Here is a 19648-nt window from a genome sequence, read left to right as displayed (position 1 = left end):
AGTGGGCTTGCTTTTTCCTTACATAACAAAAACGGCTATTTTCTTCTCTCTTTTAACAACCACTAATTATCAACTATTATATGATGAAAGCAAATTCACTGCAAACAGCTTGCAAGTGCTCACAAACAAATTATGTTTACCCATAATAGGTATACATCGTTCTCTATATTCTCCTGAATCGGAAAAATTAAATCAATTTACCAACCATACACATGCCATTTTTAAAATATTACTACACACCATGTTGAAAATATGTTGTTACATGTTATGTTCAAATAAATAAATTTCTACACGCCATGTTCAACCATTTTGCTACACGACATGTTTACACATGCCATGTACACAAACATGACGTTACACACCATGCCATGTTCAATATATGTTTTACACACCATGTGCATTAGAGCTGTTACATTTAAGCATGGCGTGTAACAACTCTGTGCAGTGTTCATATGTAAAGTCAAATTTTAAGAACTGAAAGGAGTGGGCTTTCCATCAACTTTGTGGTTCTGTCAAAAGCAATAAACCCAATAGCATACCTTGATGTCATCTCTGCTCCTAGGTTTATGTATCGACGAACGATATGGCAATATGGCAATAAATAAACCAAAGCACGATGCTGATGGTGTTCAAATTAAAGAGACTTGGATGGCAAGAAAGAGCTGAGATATCTTACAAAGTTGGGACAGCTAAGAGATTTGATAGAGTTGAGATATCTCAAAGAGGTGAGGTGGTTGAGAGCCTTGAGAAAGTTGAGGGAGCTTAGGGAGTTGAGATAGTTGACGAAGCTTTTAATTTCTCTATATGGCGAGAGTGACAAATCGTGAGATTAATTTCTCTTAAATACCTTCAAGGGTAATTTTGTCAAGGCATGTCAAAAATTGGATAAAAACATTGAACTTTACATTGATAATTATTTTTAAAATTGGTTTATCAATATGGCTATTTCTCACAATTTCTTCTATTTGTTATGTAATCTTTCTCTATTCTCAATTGGCAGATCTAATGATTGATTGCTCTAATAAATTCCATGAACCTAACCAACGAAGTTTGCATTTTTTAGACAAATTGATACTCTTCTTGTACGTTCTCATTAAGTTTCTTTCTTACCTACGCTGACTATTAAATATTTGTATCTTCTTTTATCTACTTTATATATGTTTCCCTATCTTATTATTGTTTAATTCTGTTGATTAATTAAAATTATTAAGATTTCATTTTCATCTATATACTTAATTTTTTTTATTCATTCTGTTTCTTGCATTTTTGTTTATTGTATGTATAAAATATGTTTCAATTATGATCTGCATTGGTTTGGTTTCTTTTTCTATTCAGAGACTTTTGGGTAGAAAAGTATTTGTAGCAGACCAAAAACTTAATTCAGGTAAATAAAATCTTTCAACAATCAACAAAATGTGGTTTGCAATGTCAAAACAAAAAGAAAATGACGCAGCTCATATTTTAGCTAAGCGTAGTAAATCAATACATGCCATTTTTTCTTTTTTTATTCCAAATTTTCCAACTCTGTTGGATATTTCCGCGCAGCCAACCCCTGAGAAGTGAACCCCTTCCACTCCAGGAGAAGGTTCTCCCAAACACTTCAAAAAACCATACATGTAAAATCTCAAAAAGCATATCACATTTTTTTTGAAAGACAATGTATCCCAATTTAATGATTGATGTCAGTGCAGCACAGCATCTAAGACAACCGTCCCACTTGCTGAAACATTTCTTTGATGAATTTTGTTTATAAACACAGTCCTCTAAGCAAGTTGTATATATTCATTACATTTAACAATTCAAAAATCATTTTTGTTTTTTGAGATTTTCATTCATTACCAAATATGTATGCTGCAGTTGACATGTTTTGTGAAGAGATAGCACTCTTTCATTCATAAACTTCTACTAATTGCACGGTAACGTGCAAACATAGATCTATTTTATGAGACAATGCCTTGGCTGAGGCAGTCTTCGGATAATCAAAACGCCAAAAGACAGGACTTATAGTACAAATGAATACGAGAGAAAATCAAGGATAAGAATATGAGACATGCTACATCCAAAGGTATCATCATCCTTCCACTTCATTTGACTCAGCTGAATCCAGGACTGGAGGAATACAGTCGACTTTGTACCGAAGGGCCTGTCCAACGAGATACATATATTAACTTTGTTACTATTGAATATTGAACCAGAACAAGAGCAGCCAGCTTATGACTGCTGACAAAAGGGCAGGAAGTTTTTAAATTGCCTACATTTTATAAGCTTCAAGGGAATACTCAAAGATACTTTAGGCTCCATATAGTTGTTATTTGGTTAATATTCTACTGCTTTTTTCCTTCACAGAAAGCATATTTAAATGCCAAAGAAAATAATCTTTTGAATAATTAAAGTAAAAGATTTTAACAAATGATGCATTTTTACTTTATATGAGACAAAACACTTTGTTATATATTAGTCTTTACTCACTTTAAGTTGAACATATTCCACCAATTTTTGTCATTTTCGTTTCCTTTTCAACAACTAACAGGCCAATAAGAACCAGTAAAGGCTGGTAGCGGAAATATAAACCTTGGAGCACCACAAATAGGAAATTAGGAATTGCTAACAAATTGGGCGAGGAGGGGAAGGAGAGGTCTTGCTTTGCAAAAAGCAGAATGCCAATGCCAGCTTTAAGGCTTAAATGTTTGACGTTAACAAGCACCCGCAAAAGGTCCTAAGCTATATGAAAATACAAATTCTGATCAACCAAAATTGCACAAACTATAAAATGCATCAGCTTTCAGAGGTGGTACTCAATGCTTTGAAGAGGATCAGGCAGCAAAAAGGAAAATTAAGGAGAAATTCAAGAAATCCTTAAATACAACCACCTACCTTCTTAAAAAATGTTGAATACGAATTATCCCAGATAAGTTTGTAGTTTCCAGCCATGCATGTGCTGAAGTTGCCCTGTATAAATATAGGGAAGATTTAGACTTGTATACATGAAAGATAAAAACTTAACACTTCATAGCCAATTCAGCAATCCAATAACTTACTTGATCTGACTCATAACGCCGGTAAGGTAATATTAGCTGAAGAATAATCAGCAACGCCCCAAGGCAATACAGGGAGAAGAAATTAAAGCCAGAAATGGGTAAGCATAGAGATATGAAAAATAGAAGGGAAAAGGAAAGCGGAGCAAGAAAAGGGTAAAAAACCAAAAAAAAAAAAAACCGGCTACAACAGGCTGAGGAGAGAAAAGAACCAATGACTGCAACACAAGAAAGTAAATTTAAAGGGTAAAATACCCATTCCTCTCTATGTTTTAATCGAAATTTCAAACGGGTCCATTATTAAAATGGATGCTCCGCCCAAAAAGATATCTTCCGCTGAACACATTGGTACAACCATTAGCCAACCGTTAGTGTTTCCGTTATTTTGATAAAGTGACTATATTAAAATAACAATTTTACTCTTTATCAATTTTAAAGATTACTATTATATATTTTTTATTAATTTAAAATTACTATTATTATATTTTTTACAAAATGTAAAAAATAGGGAGCACCAATCGCTCCGCAAGAGAGGGGAGCACCAAATCCCTTTTCTTGGGGGACCGATGCTTTCCTCTGCTGGTGCTCCCCCATTTTTTTTAATATAAGAATAATTTTTTAAATTAATAAAGAAAAAAAAGACATTTTAGTCTTTTCATAATTTTTGTCAACAATGTTTACACTTTTGGAACAGGGTATCCATTTCGAAAACTAATGAACTCATTTGGAATTTCGATTAAAACTTAGGAGTGTAGAAGTATTTTACTCAAATTTAAAACATCAGTGAGCAATACAGGAACTATACTTCTCCAACTTACTGTTTTTTCACCAACGGTATTTGTGTACTCCACACTAAATCCAATATCCTGACACCAATAATGTAAAGTTCACACAGTTGAAAGTGATTCAGCATCTTACTAATTAACATTAAATGAAGAATGTCTTTACATGACACCCAACCAACATACAACTGCTTAACAAAAAAGAAACCAATGTACTACTTTATTTATTCATGTTAAATCATGTTAAAACAGAATCATATCGAAAATATCTGGTAACCTAGTAAACCAAATGCTTCATTAAAGGTTCAAGAAGAGAAGGTTAATGACAGTACCATGTTCATCTTGCCCTGCACCAATGAGAAATCCCAAGCAATATACGAGTTTATTGACTCAACAGCCAATGAAACCTGCAAGGAATGCAATTTTAAAAAAAAAAAAAAAGAAGAGAAAGTTGAGAATAAGTAATCTGTAAAAAATCTTAGCCCAATAAAAGTTAAAAAGAAACATATAAAAGAACAAAACTTAAACACCAAATGCATTCCTGAAGTTTGGGATTAATTGCAAATGACTCACAACAGTTCTGATTTACAACACTTAAAAGAGTCAAACTTGTGTTACACAACCCTCAATGAGAGAGATAAAGAATTCAAGTGGCAAATTCAACTGAGAATTTTATAAATAATACAGTGCAACGTCAGGAAATATATTCTTATCATTAGTTGCTACTATTAACCAGTCTCTCATGGGAGCCTCTGGGAATATATTCTTATCATTAGTTTCTACCATTCACCTGCCTTTCATGGCAGCCTCTGGAACTATATTTTATCAATAGTTTCTTCTACTCACCAATTTTTCATGGCAGCAAGCAGCCAGTCCTACCCAATGTTAAATTAGTCACTTTTGTAGTTACACTATTTGGAATAGTTAGATCATATTAAGTTCTTTTTTTATTTATTTATTAAATTAACAAACATATGGCAACAATACAATACATCCTTGTTGGTTTGAATCAATCCGTAAAGATAAGAAGGGAGTGGTTTGTCTATTCAAACTTCAAGATGCTAAGCAATATGCTTTAATGGCTAAAAAGCAAATGGCACACTATGGTGCAAGGAGACACGTGTAGGGTAAGAAATTACCTTGCAGGATGAGATTTTAGCATTTTTCAAGGATTTCAGAGTAACCAAACCACTCAGAGTAGTATAGGGGCTGCCACATCCAACAAGGCAAGTTGGGGGAGTGACAAAGGGAAGAATGGAGCAACTTATGCAGTACAAAACAGTTCTGATTTTGGTACATCTGAGGCAAGCAACAAGTTGTCGATTCATTTTTTAGCTGTGGTGAAAGAGGGTCTACCTCTTGTTCTAGTCCACAAAGAAGGGTAAATGTTGTACAATGTAAAAAAGGCTTAAAAAGGGAATTACAGCTAGTTTATTTATTATGATTATGAAGATAACATGGAAGTTGATGTTTATCCAATTGAAGGAGAGTCATTAGTGGTTCAAAAAGTTTTGAAAACAAGTGCGGTTGTCGAAGAAGGCAAAGATTAAACGCAACATCACAATATTAGAACTCGCATTGTTCACTGCAACAAAGTGCAGGATGTGATTACTGATAGTGTTGAACATGGAGAATGTTATTTTATAGGAGGTAGTGAAGAAGTTAGAGCTGCCTACACAGAAATTTCCTTATGCAGACAGATATGAGTGGTTTAAAAAGGGAAGTGATACACCGATAGCATCTTGTTGTCGGACAAATCTTCTTTCAGTAATAATCTAGAAGATGAATCCTTGTGTGATGTTACATTCATGGATGCTGTTCATATTCCCTGGTGTAGACCTTACTTAGTTGACCATGACTATGTAACATCTCATAAATCATAATTTATTTATTGAGGTAGCACCATCAAAAGGAAGCAAAAAAAAAAAAAATGCTATTAAGGTAAATAGATTTTATGGAATAATTTGAAGTTACATGGAGCTTATGCTTTAGCTAGCAAGTTTCTGCCAAATAACCAAAAGGGTGAAATACTAGCATCCTCTTGAAGTGCAGCTATTGCTAAAAGAGTTTGAAGAGTTGCTTAGCAAGAAATTGTCATCTGTTTTACAAGCAGCACGAAGTGCCCAACATGTTATTAATTTGGTTCCTTGGGCTCCTATACTGAATCTGCCAGCTTATAGGTGGTCTTCGTTGCAATGCACATAGATGCAGAAATAGGTTGAGGAGTTGCTCACTAAGGAATTGATGCAGGAGAACAAAGTTCCTTGTGCTTGTCCAACTGTACTAGCACCTAAAAGGATGGTTCATGAAGGATATGGGTGGGCAATCTTGCCATCAACAAAATTACCATCAAATATAGATTTCCCATTCCTTGTTTGAGTAATATGATTGATTACTTGGCTGGTTCCAAAGTGTTCCTCTAATATTAATTTACAAAGTGGCTATCAAATAATCAGACTAAGAGCCTCTTTGGCCTAGCTTATTTTTAACTTAAAAGCTATTATTAAACTCTTATGAAAAATAATAGCTTTTACAATTAAGCTAAAACTGTTTGGTAAACTGTTTGACAAAATAAATTATATAAGCTCTAATTTTGGTTAAAATTACCATAAAAGATATTTATGCCATCTTCAATCACCAACTAAGCTATAATGTAATGCTTCAAGTTTATATATAATTTTAGATATTAAAATCAAAAAAATCAATAAAGAAACAGAACAATTCTCAAACTTGTATAGTAGCAATAGTATTAGGTTTTTGTTGATCTAGCAAGTAATCAGACCATGATGCTCCAATTCCCAAAAAAGAAAAGAAAAGAGGAAACGATGTATTTAACATTAAAATCCTTTTTGGTGAAAAGGGGAGAAAACCTTTAAATAGTATCTGAATGCAGTTTTGAATTTTAAATTTTTTTTCTCTTAATCTTTGTAAGAACAAAAAAATTCTAGATTTTGATATTCTGTTGTTGGGTTTTCTGTTTTTTTAATAATTTTTGTAGAGAGAGGTAAAGGAGAGGGAAATCGCGATTTACATTTAAAAATGGTCATTTATAAAAAGAATGAGAGGGTAGGGAGATTGATTGAGAAAGGGATATTTTCTAAAAAATTAATATGTTTTTAAAAGAAGAGAAGAGAAAGCTCCTCCCTGGAGCTTTTCTTTAAGCTCTTTTCTTAAAAATTTTATTCTTTTAATAAAAATTACTTTTTTTTTAAGAGCTTCTCAAAAAATCATGCTTGGCTTGGCTTTTGCTTTTAAGAGATAGATAAGCTGAAAAAAAGCCAGACCAAACAGGCACTAAAAAGTGGTCATGAATAGAAAACAGACTTCAAGACACCCGATGGCTCTATGACTGGTTGGTTATGCCATTCAGTCTCTCTAATGCACCAAGCACATTCATGCGATTTATGACTAACGTAGTAAAGCCTTTCTTCAATTCATTTGTGAATGTCAATTTTGATGACATCTTGATTCACAGTAAATACCCTTGACTCACTTAAGTCAGGCTTTAAAAGTTCTCCTTAGAGAGAAACTCTATATAAACTTGAAGAAGTACAATTTCCTATGCTATGAGGTTGTGTTTTTAGAAGTTATGGTCTCAACAAACAGATTGAAACTCAATCTGGAGAAAGTGTGTGCCATTAAAGGGTGGCCAGCACCCATCTCAAACAAGAAATTTGAAGTTTTCAGGGGTTAGTCATATCATTAAATGCTTGAAAAGAGGCAACTTTGAAAGGTCAAATTCTGCACAAAGAGCTTTAGAATAGATTATGGTTTTGATGACAGAGGCACCAGTTCTTGCACTACCAGATTTTGGTAGTTTGTTTGTTCTTTGTTGTTTGAAGTCAGAGTTAGGGCTGTTCTTAGTCAAGATGGGAGCAAGTAAATTTTTCAATGAATTGCCAGACACCAAACGTTGTTATTTCACCTATAATTGGGAGTTTATGCAGTGGTGAGAGCATCATGGGCAGCATTATTCAGCATATAAAGAGTGTAATTAATTTAGATCATCAAGCTCTAAGGTATTCGAAATCTACGAAGAAATTCAATGACCCTAACGCTAGATGGAGTTCTTTTCTTGATGAATTCAAAAATGTATATAACTGGGGAGTCCAATAGAGTAGCAGATGCTTGGAACAGACAATCTTTACTGTTAACAGTGATGAGCACAAGTTAATAGTTATGAGTTGAAAAATCAGTACAAAAAATGAGGAACTGAGCTGGAGTAGAAAAGCTGCTATACAGGTTGCATGAAGGTAATTTATTTAGATAAGGGGTCTTTATGGGAGCAGATCATAAGAGAACTTTCATGGTAACAGATTAAAACGGCATTTTAGAAAAGAGAAATACCATAGCAATGGTGGCTGACACTATTATTGACAGAAGATGTTTAATGATTTGGACAGGTTAATGAAGAAATGTTCAGCTTGTCAATTCAGGAAGGGGTACTCAAAAAATATAGGTATCTAGACTCCTTTATTTGAGGCAGAGGCTTTGTGGATTCATTTGAGCATGGAATTTGTGTTGGGGTTGCAAAGGACTGCAAAAGGATGACTACATTCTTCTTACAATGGACCAGCTCTTGAAAATGGCACCTTTCATACCATGTTTTAAGTTTTAAAACTTATATGCTTTCAGGAATATCAGTACTGTCACATGAATGAATGTGATGTACCAAAAAATCTCTGGTAATTAATGGAATAGACAAAAAAAAGGCAACTTAACTACCCAATGGCACTGATCGCCGGCTTCCAAGGTAGAACAGGCTCGTGGTGTTGCAACAGGTGCTAAACTATGGATGTTTTGTATCCATTGAGCAAAGACAGGTAATTGTTTCGCAGTAACGGGGAACATATATTGCGGACACCCTAAAGCACTAATGGTATTATGCATATACATACCAAATGTTGCTGACTTGTTTCATAGAGAAATAGTGAGGAGCAAGGTGTTCCTGCTTCCATAGTATCTGATAGAGATGTCAAATACATGGGGCACGTTTGGAGCACTTTTGGGGACTGAATTGAAGTAACCTAGCAATTGCCACCCACAAATAGATGGCTAAACTAAAGCAACGAAGGAGCTTGGGTAACATGTACCTGTTGGTGGTCATGTGAAGGCTTGGAACTTTGCTAGAAATTGCCTACAAGAATTCATTGAATAGAAATATTACAAAGAAAAAAAAGACACTATTTGAAGTTGCTTATGGGCTTAAACCAAATGAGCTAATATACCATCATTGCCACAAGAAGCCCAAATTAGTGATGATGCAGAGGCTTTTTCTGCACATATTAGGAGAGTCCACAAGGAAATTAACAATAATGAAAGTATGAAACTTAGGCTATTGCTGCCAATCACCATAGATGGGTGAAAAAGTTTGAAGAAGGTTACTTTGTGCTTATGTATTTAAGATTAGAACAGTTTCTGAAAGGTAATTATCATAAACTTAGCCGAGGAAGTTTGGATGATGTAAAGGTGTTGAAGAAAATTAGTTCAAATGCCTATTTGGTAGAGCTGTCCTATGAATTACACTAATTGATTCATTTCCAGCCTCCCAACAGGATTTTATTGAAATGTGTTGGAGCAATTTTTGGGGGAATCGTTAAGTAAACCGGCTAGTGAGAGCACTTGGATTGTAGAAGAGATTAATCCAAAGATCTATGCTGAAGCTGCCAAATTTCCCTCATGAGGAGGGCCTTTTGTCAACCAAAGGAAATTGATGCAGGAGCATTCTAGAACTTATCTAAACTGGTTATTTTGATATATTCTTTTAGTTTTTCTAGTTTATTTTAATCTATGGTCAAAAATTATATTTTTATATAATTAAGAGGTCTTATGACTAGCATGTGATCTTTTAATGACTCTGAGATAGATAAGGCTTATTTGTATCAAAGGGGTACAATTCAAAGTTGTTATAGCCCTACTATAAATAGTATCCAGACACAATAAGCAGTGGTACACAGTTGGATGTTATTTGCTAGTGGTTTTACAACCCTAAACCCTAATGTTCTCCCAACTTTAATTTTACATCAATTTTAACCTCTAGTATGGATTCTTTTAATGTTTCTACTTCTGCACTACATTACTCCTAAAATACTAAGATGGATATTAATTTTAAGAGGAATGAGAATTATTCTTAGTTGGAGTTGCATAGGATGACGAAGGGAAAGAGAGGATAGCAGGGTCTATTTGTGTAAGACTTGTCTTCTGAACAACTAGAACAAGCTACATTGTATTAACGCAAACTGCCACACATGGTATTGATAAAATTGGACTCAGCTTCTTCAAACAAAGGCAATCAACAAAAAAGAGCTAAGGAAAGAGGATGGTTGGGAGATTGTTGGGTTGTTTCTTGTTTGTTACACCATGGCTGCTTGATGGGAGCTAGGCTTCTTAGTGCTTAGCTCAAAAATTGAAATTGGAAAGTTAAATTTGCAAGTTTATTCTCCACAGACAGAGAGGGAGGGAGAGGCAAGGGCAGGAGGGAGGGAATGATTTTGAAATCAGCAGGCAGTACCGTGTTGTCTGGTTATGGCTAGATGAAGAAGAATAAGAGGACTGCCAAGTAGATTTTCCAACTTGGCTTCAAAATCTTCAAGCCCAGAATCCATTTCAAAAGATCTCAACACTTTCTTCATATTGGGTTTAACAAGCGATTATAGCCCAAAAACAAAAGGATCATGTCGGGCTTTTTTATATCTTTGGGCTCTAGCTTGACTACATAATCCCATATAAATTAGCGGGTCGATTTGAGGTTATTAAAACAAAAGTATATCACTACTTTTGACAAAAACAATTTGAAACTAATATTAGTTTAAAAGGAGTTCAAACTAAAGAAAGATATTAAAAGAAAAAAAGGATTCTTCCTTTCTCATAAGGGCAAAATTAAAAAAAAAAATTATTTATACAATGAAATTATATTTATATATCTTTCATGGCATTATTATAAGATGTATCTATATCCTACTTTTGGACTCTTTAGCTTACTCCGTAATCCAAAAGTTCGAGCAAATGGCAAGCCAAACACTTAGATATGGCTAAAGTCCATGTAATTTACTCTCCTTATGCAACATGTGATATCAATTACACATCTCACAAACAGACATGCACTACTAGCTACCAGCATAGATAGGTCAGGTAATCAAATGTAGTAATAAAACTGCTTTAAGAACAAACCTCGTAACTTTTCCCAGCTGGGACAGTTATCTCATTGTATTCATCACTTTTCCTGAAGAAAAGAACAAAGAAAAACTATTTGAACGGAAAGAAAAAAAGACACCAAGCTTCAGCAGAAACTTGGACACTTACCTCGTCTCAAACATGCTGGCATCCTCTGCTGAAATAAAGAATGGCGAATTTGCAAAGACCTCACTGATAGATGGATGCATATATAAATCTATAAGAAAATGGTTAAATGCAGCTAAAAAATTAATATGCAATTAGTGGTCATAGAGTCTGCATTAAAAGTTAAATCATCATTTGTATACCTAAACTGCTTATGCAATCATCTCATTTTAGCGGTCACTTCATGTAAGATTAATACTGACACAGGTTCGACACACAAAGTGGGACCAGATCTGATAAAATTTCCTATTGATAAAGTGAATATGCACAGTGAATGGCAGTCCAAAAACAATTCTCAGAAATACCCTAATAAAGTTGTGCAAATAACAAGATTGTTAAGCAAGATCCTTCAACAGACTAAGCATTCAGTTTGAAATCCTGGTTTAAGCCTCTTTCACCATAATGCAACTCAAGTGACAGCATGGTAATTTTCTGGTTAGCTACAAAGCAGACAGGTGGCATTCCAACTAAAAGGTCAAAATAAGGAAAACAACCAAAAGTCAGTGTAATTGTCAAAATAAAACCCAGCAGGCAAGTCAACTAGATTAGCAAATACCATCTCCTCTAGATACAAAATTATAAACTAGACTTGTAGCCCCAAACAGATGTCAATTAAAGAAAATATCCAACTACATAAAGCATCTACTGTAGAAATGACAATTATCATTATCATTAATGCTGCTATAAAAACAGCATCATTATCAATAAAAATAATGTGATGAAGTAAATTGTAACCCATACAAATGAAGACAGAAGAAATAACACCTTATAAAATTTATGAACCTCTCAAACTCGGAGGTGTAGACATCAACTGCTTCTTCCAGGACTGAAATCTGATGCCTATTTCTGAAGAAATGTTACGGTAGAAAAATCAACAAGAAGAAGGCATCAGTACCGCATCCAGCCAGATGCAATAAAACATAGTTCTCGCCGATATTAATTTATTTATCATGCAAGTCTAGTTCACATTATGTAAATTCCATTATGTAAAAAACAGCAAATTAGATATACAAAGATGTCAGAATATCTCACAGTTTAAAAGCTTCAAATCTCTGCCACGCTAGTGAAAGAAAAAGTCGGATAATAAGCACTGTCTTTGTAAGGTTATACAAAGGGGGACCATAGCGTTGCCGTTGCTCTTCCATGGGCCTATTAGGAAGATTTTATTTTCAATGTTTTTAGCTATTCATAAATAATTTCTAATTATTCCATAAAGAGACAGGTAACTACTAATATATCAAAATTGAAGGTCTATGTAAAGCTGGAAAGAGCTTACCCATCATCATCATTTATTTGCCGAATAAAATCCAATAATACCTGCACAGAGGTTTTGTAAAAAAAAAAAAAGACATTAGCACCCTTACAGAATGCTTCAATCTTAATCAAAATTTTGATATAAATCCCAACTTTGCACGTTTCTACACGCTGTACTGCTCATGATCTCTGCTTGAGAAGGAGAAAAATTAATAAATCAAGCAAAGCCATCAGCAAGAGAACAATATAATTAGTTTAGTTTAACCACACAAGAAATTCTGCACATTAAGCACTAATGACATGACTAAGGAAAAGAAGAGTAAGCCAGAAGATATTCAGATGAAGGCTTGAATACTGTCCTAAAGAATGAATAATTTAAGATTCATCAAATAATTCAGGGAATGCAAACCCATCAGCAGAAAACAGAATAAATTGCATTGTTGAAAGTAGGACAAGATGCATGTCAACTAACAGCACATTTGGTTCATAGAATGGAATAGTTTACTCCATGGAAATAGAATAGAGGAGAGATAGATACTTCTCAATTTGGTTTAAAGAATGGAGTAGAGTAGTAATAGTAGCAAGATCGGTTAAATGGAATAAGATAAAGGAAAATAAAAGGAATGGAACAAAAATATCATTTTTCCCTTCAATAAAAATAATGCTATTTTAACTATAGTGCGTCAATTAGGCTGTAGAAGTGACCATATTAGAAATCCAATGTGCCAACCAGTGCTACCACCAATCAAATCTAGTTACAGTTTGCACCAATCTGGCACATTCACCACCAGATTTGGTGACTGGACGCCTGATCAGCACACCTGCAACCAGATCTAGGTGCTAGGGTGCCAAATGGTTGGTTGATGACCACAACGGGAGGTTGCAATGCTGCCAGAGTTGGAGATGAAAATCAACAGTGAAGGTTGAAAAAACTTGAAAAAATCTGGTAAAATATTGAAAGGAAAAAAAAATGACAGGGGGAGAATGGAATTACAAAAAAGAAAAGGTCAAGGGGCAAAATTATCCTGACATAACAGTGTCACTATACCTAGTCCATTACACAGAATAGCCATTCTATGAACCAAACAAAAAATTACTCTTCTACTTATCAATTTTGCCCCAAGAAAAGGCTGTAACAGGCTAAATGATGCCAAAGAGGAGCACAAAATGGGGGCTAATAAGACCAACCTGCGGAACTCCAACTAAGTACTTTACGAGGGTTTTATAGACACCTGTTGCAGCACCAAGCTGTGCTAGCTGTCTCCTCCTGATATGGTATTGCATAATCACAGTATTAGACTCTTCATACACTATACACTAAAACTTGCAAAAGGAAAACCAAGGAGGCTCACCGATCCATTTGTTGTTTCCACAACAAAGCATATCGATCATGTATGCTTCCGCCAGAATTAACCAGAGCATCTACCTCTGCTTGCTTATTCCTCTCAGATCTCTCCTTTTGTTGTTTGATGAGTGTTCCTCGAAAATCCTGAGGCATGTAGGTCATAACTGCAAACCATAGAAAATGTATTTGGTTGGTCGTAAGATATCTCCACAACCATAAAAGCTACAAATGCCAAATCAGATAGGTCGACAACACAAATACTTGTCTGTGGTGCACACTGTTCAATAAAAATTAGTTTGCCTCTTGCCAAACATAAAAAATCCCTGAAGCAGTGAAGATGTCAAGTTCATCTCGATTTTTATAGCTATTGGATATAAAATAAAAAATGATAAATAAATAAACCAAGAAGTTAAGGACATCAGGGGGCTGCCACCCCTTGACAAAGCTAAAATTGAGAGAAGCAAATATCGATGTCTAAAGCATCTTGCACATTTAACCAATGCTTCTTATTAAACCAAAACAAAACATTAAACCATGTATCAAAGAGCTTTGATAAATGCACTTTGTCACCCTCAAAAGCTATTCTTTTGCATTCTCTCCACAAAATCCAGCAAAAAATTGAGAAAAGGATTGGCTCCATCATTATTTTCCTGTTTAGAAACCAAAATTTTCAGCTTGGTTTAAGGCTTTGCTTGATAGAGTGGAAAAGTGGAAGGAAGGACAGGAATGACTGGAAAAGTAAAAAGAAAATGATTTTCACTAGTGCTTGGTAAAAAAGAAAAGTGAGAGGAAAGAAAATAGGAGAGACTACCATTTCCATCCTTATTTGCAAAAACAAATCATTCCAAATTGGAAAGATAGGCAGAGAGAAAATGGAAGAGATGTAGTCAAGTGTTGCATATTTACAAGATTGTCCATTTTTTTAAATTTACCTCTTTATCCTAACTTAGAAACCAATGGAAAGAACAAATATGTTTCCCATCTTATCATTTTCTCCTCTCCAATATTCCATCTTTCCATTTTTTATCCACCCTATCAATCACAGTCTAAATCTTCCTTGAAATAGAACCAAATGGACTATTGAAAATGCTTGCCTTCCAAGCCACTCTTAAACTATAAATGGAGGAAAAAGCATATACATGGCCCTCCTCTCCAGCAACAAAAACAGATCTGGAAAAGGTCCTTAATAAGCACTATCACACAAGAAGTCATGCCAAAAAGAAAGAGAACTTCCACTCCAACCATCAAAAAAAACATGAGTAGCAAATTAACTCCATGCTTCCTAATCCACTTCCAGACAATCACAACCGTTCCAGGAACCCACCCACCACCAGCAAGTTTACATATATCAGTCAGTCTGGCAGAAATTTTAATTTTGACTACCTAACATTAAACCTTAGAAGAACATTGATGTGAATATAAAATAACACAATTCCTTGATGCTTCAAAGACAAAGGCTTTCATAAGATGATGATTGAATTAAAATCATCTTGGCACATACAAAACTTTTAAAAAAAAAATAGAAGTATCATAATATATTCCAGCAGTCAAGATAAAAAACTATTGAGGTAACAATGAATGAAGCAATCAGGAACTTTCTTATAGGTTAAACCTATGAAACACAGATATGTCGGAATCCATAGCTAAGATACATATCTGCATGGAGGGACACGTCCAAAAATAATAGAGAATTAGAACACGGCCAAGACATGCCAAACACGGGCTGAATACACTTATGAAGGGACAAAATGTTGTAGCCGTCATTCATTGGAAAGATAGATAAACAATAAGAGAGAGAAATGTTAAGAACTGTTTGATCTTCCCGCGCTAAGATTAGAGAGGAAAAATTGAGTGGAAGGTGATGTGATCAAGGGAATGGAAGTAGTTGCAGCACTGCATTGGTGAAAAGGGAGAAGATGAGTTTTTTTTAGTCGGGCACTGAACTATAGAATTGGGCTGGGCCAAGTGGACTTTTGGTTGAAAGGTTTTAAAGTTTATTCAATTACAATTTATCCTACAAAGCAACTGAGCCAGATTAATGGAGATAATATCGACTACAAGTACAAAATTTGCATAAAAATAAAATTGCATTAAGAATTTGTAATAAAAAAATTTTCTTAATGCACTTTATAAGATTTGAGAGACTATTTACTACATAATGATCAATATTTTTTATTCAAATTTAATGAACTTACATATAATAATCATATATTTATGTAAATATTTTGATTGTCATATCCAGCCAACTTCATATCCTAATTTTTAAAAAGTTGTCATATCTCTGTGTTGAAACTGTATGATACCCATATCCGGTGTCCGTAGCTGTGCTTCCTATGGCTCAATAAAGGACAATGAAAGGAATAGAATTTTAAGTACAAAGGAAGTATAAGATAAAAATCCTTGAAAGAAAAGGAAACAAATTGTTCATCCTATCGGACCTTATTAAGCTTTACACTTATATGTCCTCTCTTAGCTATCCTCTCCATAATCTAATGCCCAATAAGCAACCCAAAGAATCAGTGAAATCTCCTTACTACGGGATTTATTTGTTAAAAAGGAAAAAGGAAATCTGAAATTCCAAGACCACATACTGCCTACAAAGAAACTAGTTTCAATCACCAAACCAAAACATTTCCCTTAACAAACCAACTTGTAAACTAATTACAGCCATTAGCATACTCATGCTTACACTTATAACCATAAAAAATGCCAGTAGCACTTAGCTAACTTCATGTTCATCTAAGCATAAGGTACTACAATTTTAAAGAACCTTCTTAGAGTATCTGCAAAGCAATAATGTGAACAAAGTCTTCAGACACAGCCAGTTCAACCAGCAGAAAATAATAGCATTCAAAATCATTGTAGTTCAAACCAAAATGAATACACCAGCAATATTCTTCAACTAAGCAATTAGATAAACGAGAGCAAAATACATCCATAGCTCCTAACCATTTTAACAAGTTTAATTTTGATCCCTAACCTAAATGCTCCAATTTAATCCTCAACCTTGTTCAAATAGCAACCAATTTGATCCTTCCATCAATTTTGGAAATGACGACCAAAGGAATTTACACCTAGTGCAATACATCAGCACAATGTGGCATTCAAAAAGTCAGAAATGATTATGAAAAGCAAAATGTATTCTTTTTTCCTTAAGAAATTATCTGAAAATTAAAAAAAAAATACTAAAACCCATTAAGTATCATTTTTTGGTGTTTCTTACAACTCTTATTTTGAGCAAATATCTGTAGAAATAATTTTAAAACATGTAGGAAAAAAAGGGCGGGGAAAAGCAAATTTCATTAAAGTTTGAAACCTAACTTTTGAGACAATGAACCAGAAAATCAAAAAAAGGAGGGGGGGTGGGAGATAAAGCAGAGGACTGGCAACTTTCTCTGCACCCAGCACCTTGTTGTCTTCCTCTAGGCTGCTGTCAAGGAAAACGACGAGCGGGAGCTCTGCAACAATGAGCACTACGTCTACAAGGGCAAAAAGCGTTGAAAGCATAACAACCCATCACCGTTGGTGGCAGATTCCAACAGGAATAGAGGAGATGAAGAGAGTGCCAGAGGAGATGCGGATTCCATTGATGCCAAAGGAAAGAAGAGAAAACAATTTTTTTATTTTTCCTTTTTAATTTTGTTAATTTTATTTTTTTCTTTATTTGATTATTTAGTTTCAATCATTTCTCTTTTCATATAAAAAATTCCATGTCTACGCTGACGTATGAACAAATATCACGTAGATGCTGACATGTAGCACTAACTTGTAATTTCGTTAGGCTTAACAGACCAAATTTTTAAGGACTTAATTGCTATCATTTTGAAAAATGTTAGGGACTCACATGGAATATTTGAAGGTTAGGGACCAAAATAGAACCCGAATGTGAATTTTACTTGACAATTATCCTAGCCAAAACATGAAGGTTGGTGGCCCTCAAGTTTGGAATAGCCAACATCAGTCTGCTTACTGTGCATAAAACAGGATGAACATAATAAATAATCATATTGCAGATCAACTATCCTTTGACATGATATTATGCAGTGGAAATATGCAAGTAAAAACATTTGATGAAGTATAAAAAGTCATAGCTATTGAAAAAGGAAGACTTCTGGAATCCCAATAAACTTACAGAACTTAGAATTAGCATGGCCACTTATTGAGAAGCTAAAGAAAAATAAAAGCGCTGACACAAAATTTTCCTTGATGTCAAAAGTCCATACAGAATGTTTACAACCCAAACATACAAAACATATGTGTACACTTACATTCGAAAAAACATACAAACACGTCGAAAAAACATGCAAACAGGGTGCAAGCCAGCTAATTTTATGTACATGTATGCATCTATACATGCCCATAGAAATGGAGCTGACCTGTATTGAATACACGTTCTGAGTTTCTTGATTGGAAAGACGCCAATATCCTCAAAATCCTCTGAAATTTATCCTTGAGCCGCCCACAAATAGTAGCAAATTCAGCAACCTCAGATGTTGATGGTTGCTGAAGCTGCAATAGAGAAGCAGATGCAAGATAAATTATAAACCATCAGAACTGTCATAAATTATGATAACAAATCTAATGTTAAATTCAATTTTGGGAAACTTAAAAATGCAATTATGTAAAAAATTCAAAAAAAAACAAAACAAGGGGGAAGAAGTAGATAGGAAAGTTTCTGTTTCTTACCAGTGGTGGCCAGTGAGATCTTTCAAGTAAAAACAGAATTTCTTCAATATGTTCTCTATTTTTCCACATGTTCTCATCAATTTTATGGGGAGGCTGACTGTCTGCTTCTTGTATTAATAAGCTTTCACCTAGAATATCAAAGGAGGGAGACAATGCCAAAACAACATCAAATAATTGTTCCATTGATGTTATGTTATCAAAAGCAGAGGAATGCATGCTAAGATTTTGCACTTATACTATCAACCTTTGTATGTGTAAATTGTAACCGCAAATAGAAACAGTCTGAATTAGCAGTTTCCAATCACTAAGACTAAGCCAAAATATAGGAAAAGTAGCAAATAACTGTAAAAATAAAAATAAAAATAAAACCAACCTTGAGTCGGGGGTAAGCCTTGGAGCAAATCCTGGGCGAAAGAGCGAATCTCAAAGGAAAGACGAGATACGTCGTCGGAGAGAGGGTCGAATGGGTATTTGTCGTAATAAGAAGCGAGGAACGTCCTTGTTATGGGCACCAAACCCTCCGTTGAAGCCATCTTTCACTTTTATTGCTTTCTTTCTGGTAACCGCAGATCGTTCTGGCTATGAATAGAGAATCAAAGAAGGCTTAGAATGATTGTACGTTTTGGTGAGATCTAAACGGAAACCATCTTCTTCGCCAGAAAGATAAACAGGCAAGTAATGTCTACGCTACCGATTCGGGGTGCATCCACAGGCTGCCGATCCGTTTCCTTTATCCAATTTCTCCATGTCCGAATATAATAATTAATTAACACAAATAAAAGATGCTGCTCTGGAGAATTTTTTTTTTCTTTTTTTTTTTTTTCCAATATGAAGAGGGGTCAGAGCTTAATTAAGTCGGACTGTGGATTCATTTGCACTTCCAATTATTTTCGACTTAGATAACTTTGAGATGGAATTATTTAAAATTTAGATTATTTCAAATTTAAACAGTTACAAGTCAAAATTTATTTCACTTTTGGGTGATTTTATTTTAGATTAATTGAAGCTATTTCAAATTCCATTTATTTCAAAAATTTTTAATATTTGTAAGAATACAAATAGTAGTATAGTTCTATTTATGTTAAATATTCAAATAAGAAACTAAACTATTCTCAAAAAATTAATTAAACTTTAAACCATTAAATTTTTATTTTAAGTCAAATAAATTCTCTCATCAATGTTGACTAATTTGTATTAGCTAACAGTAC

At 34.3% G+C, this 19648-nt stretch overlaps 1 protein-coding gene across 3 annotated transcripts; it reads right to left on the bottom strand.

Moving 5' to 3' along the window:
* Window positions 1-1863: 1863 nt before the first annotated feature.
* Window positions 1864-19312, bottom strand: LOC18601282 (retinal-binding protein). 3 transcript variants are annotated; one of them, XM_088805669.1, is made up of 16 exons: window positions 19132-19310; window positions 18814-19019; window positions 18441-18568; window positions 18131-18263; window positions 13762-13918; window positions 13598-13676; window positions 12432-12472; window positions 12188-12304; window positions 11921-12001; window positions 11120-11182; window positions 10988-11039; window positions 4150-4224; window positions 3854-3901; window positions 3039-3074; window positions 2875-2949; window positions 1864-2143 (listed from the first exon to the last, which is right to left on the bottom strand). In XM_088805669.1, exons 2-16 carry the CDS (start codon window positions 18971-18973, stop codon window positions 2072-2074), a joined length of 1317 nt encoding a protein of 438 aa, XP_088661795.1. In that variant the 5' UTR covers window positions 18974-19019; window positions 19132-19310; the 3' UTR covers window positions 1864-2071. The 3 variants fall into 3 exon arrangements, with proteins under 3 accessions (XP_088661795.1, XP_007032238.2, XP_007032241.2); XM_007032176.3 differs by having other exon boundaries at window positions 18814-19310; XM_007032179.3 differs by lacking the exon at window positions 3854-3901 and having other exon boundaries at window positions 18814-19312.
* Window positions 19313-19648: the final 336 nt, after the last annotated feature.

This window comes from Theobroma cacao, chromosome 4 (genome assembly GCF_053813885.1).
Source record: "Theobroma cacao isolate CCN51 chromosome 4, ASM5381388v1, whole genome shotgun sequence".
Taxonomy (NCBI): domain Eukaryota; kingdom Viridiplantae; phylum Streptophyta; class Magnoliopsida; order Malvales; family Malvaceae; genus Theobroma; species Theobroma cacao.
This window is presented reverse-complemented; position numbering and strand designations above follow the sequence as displayed.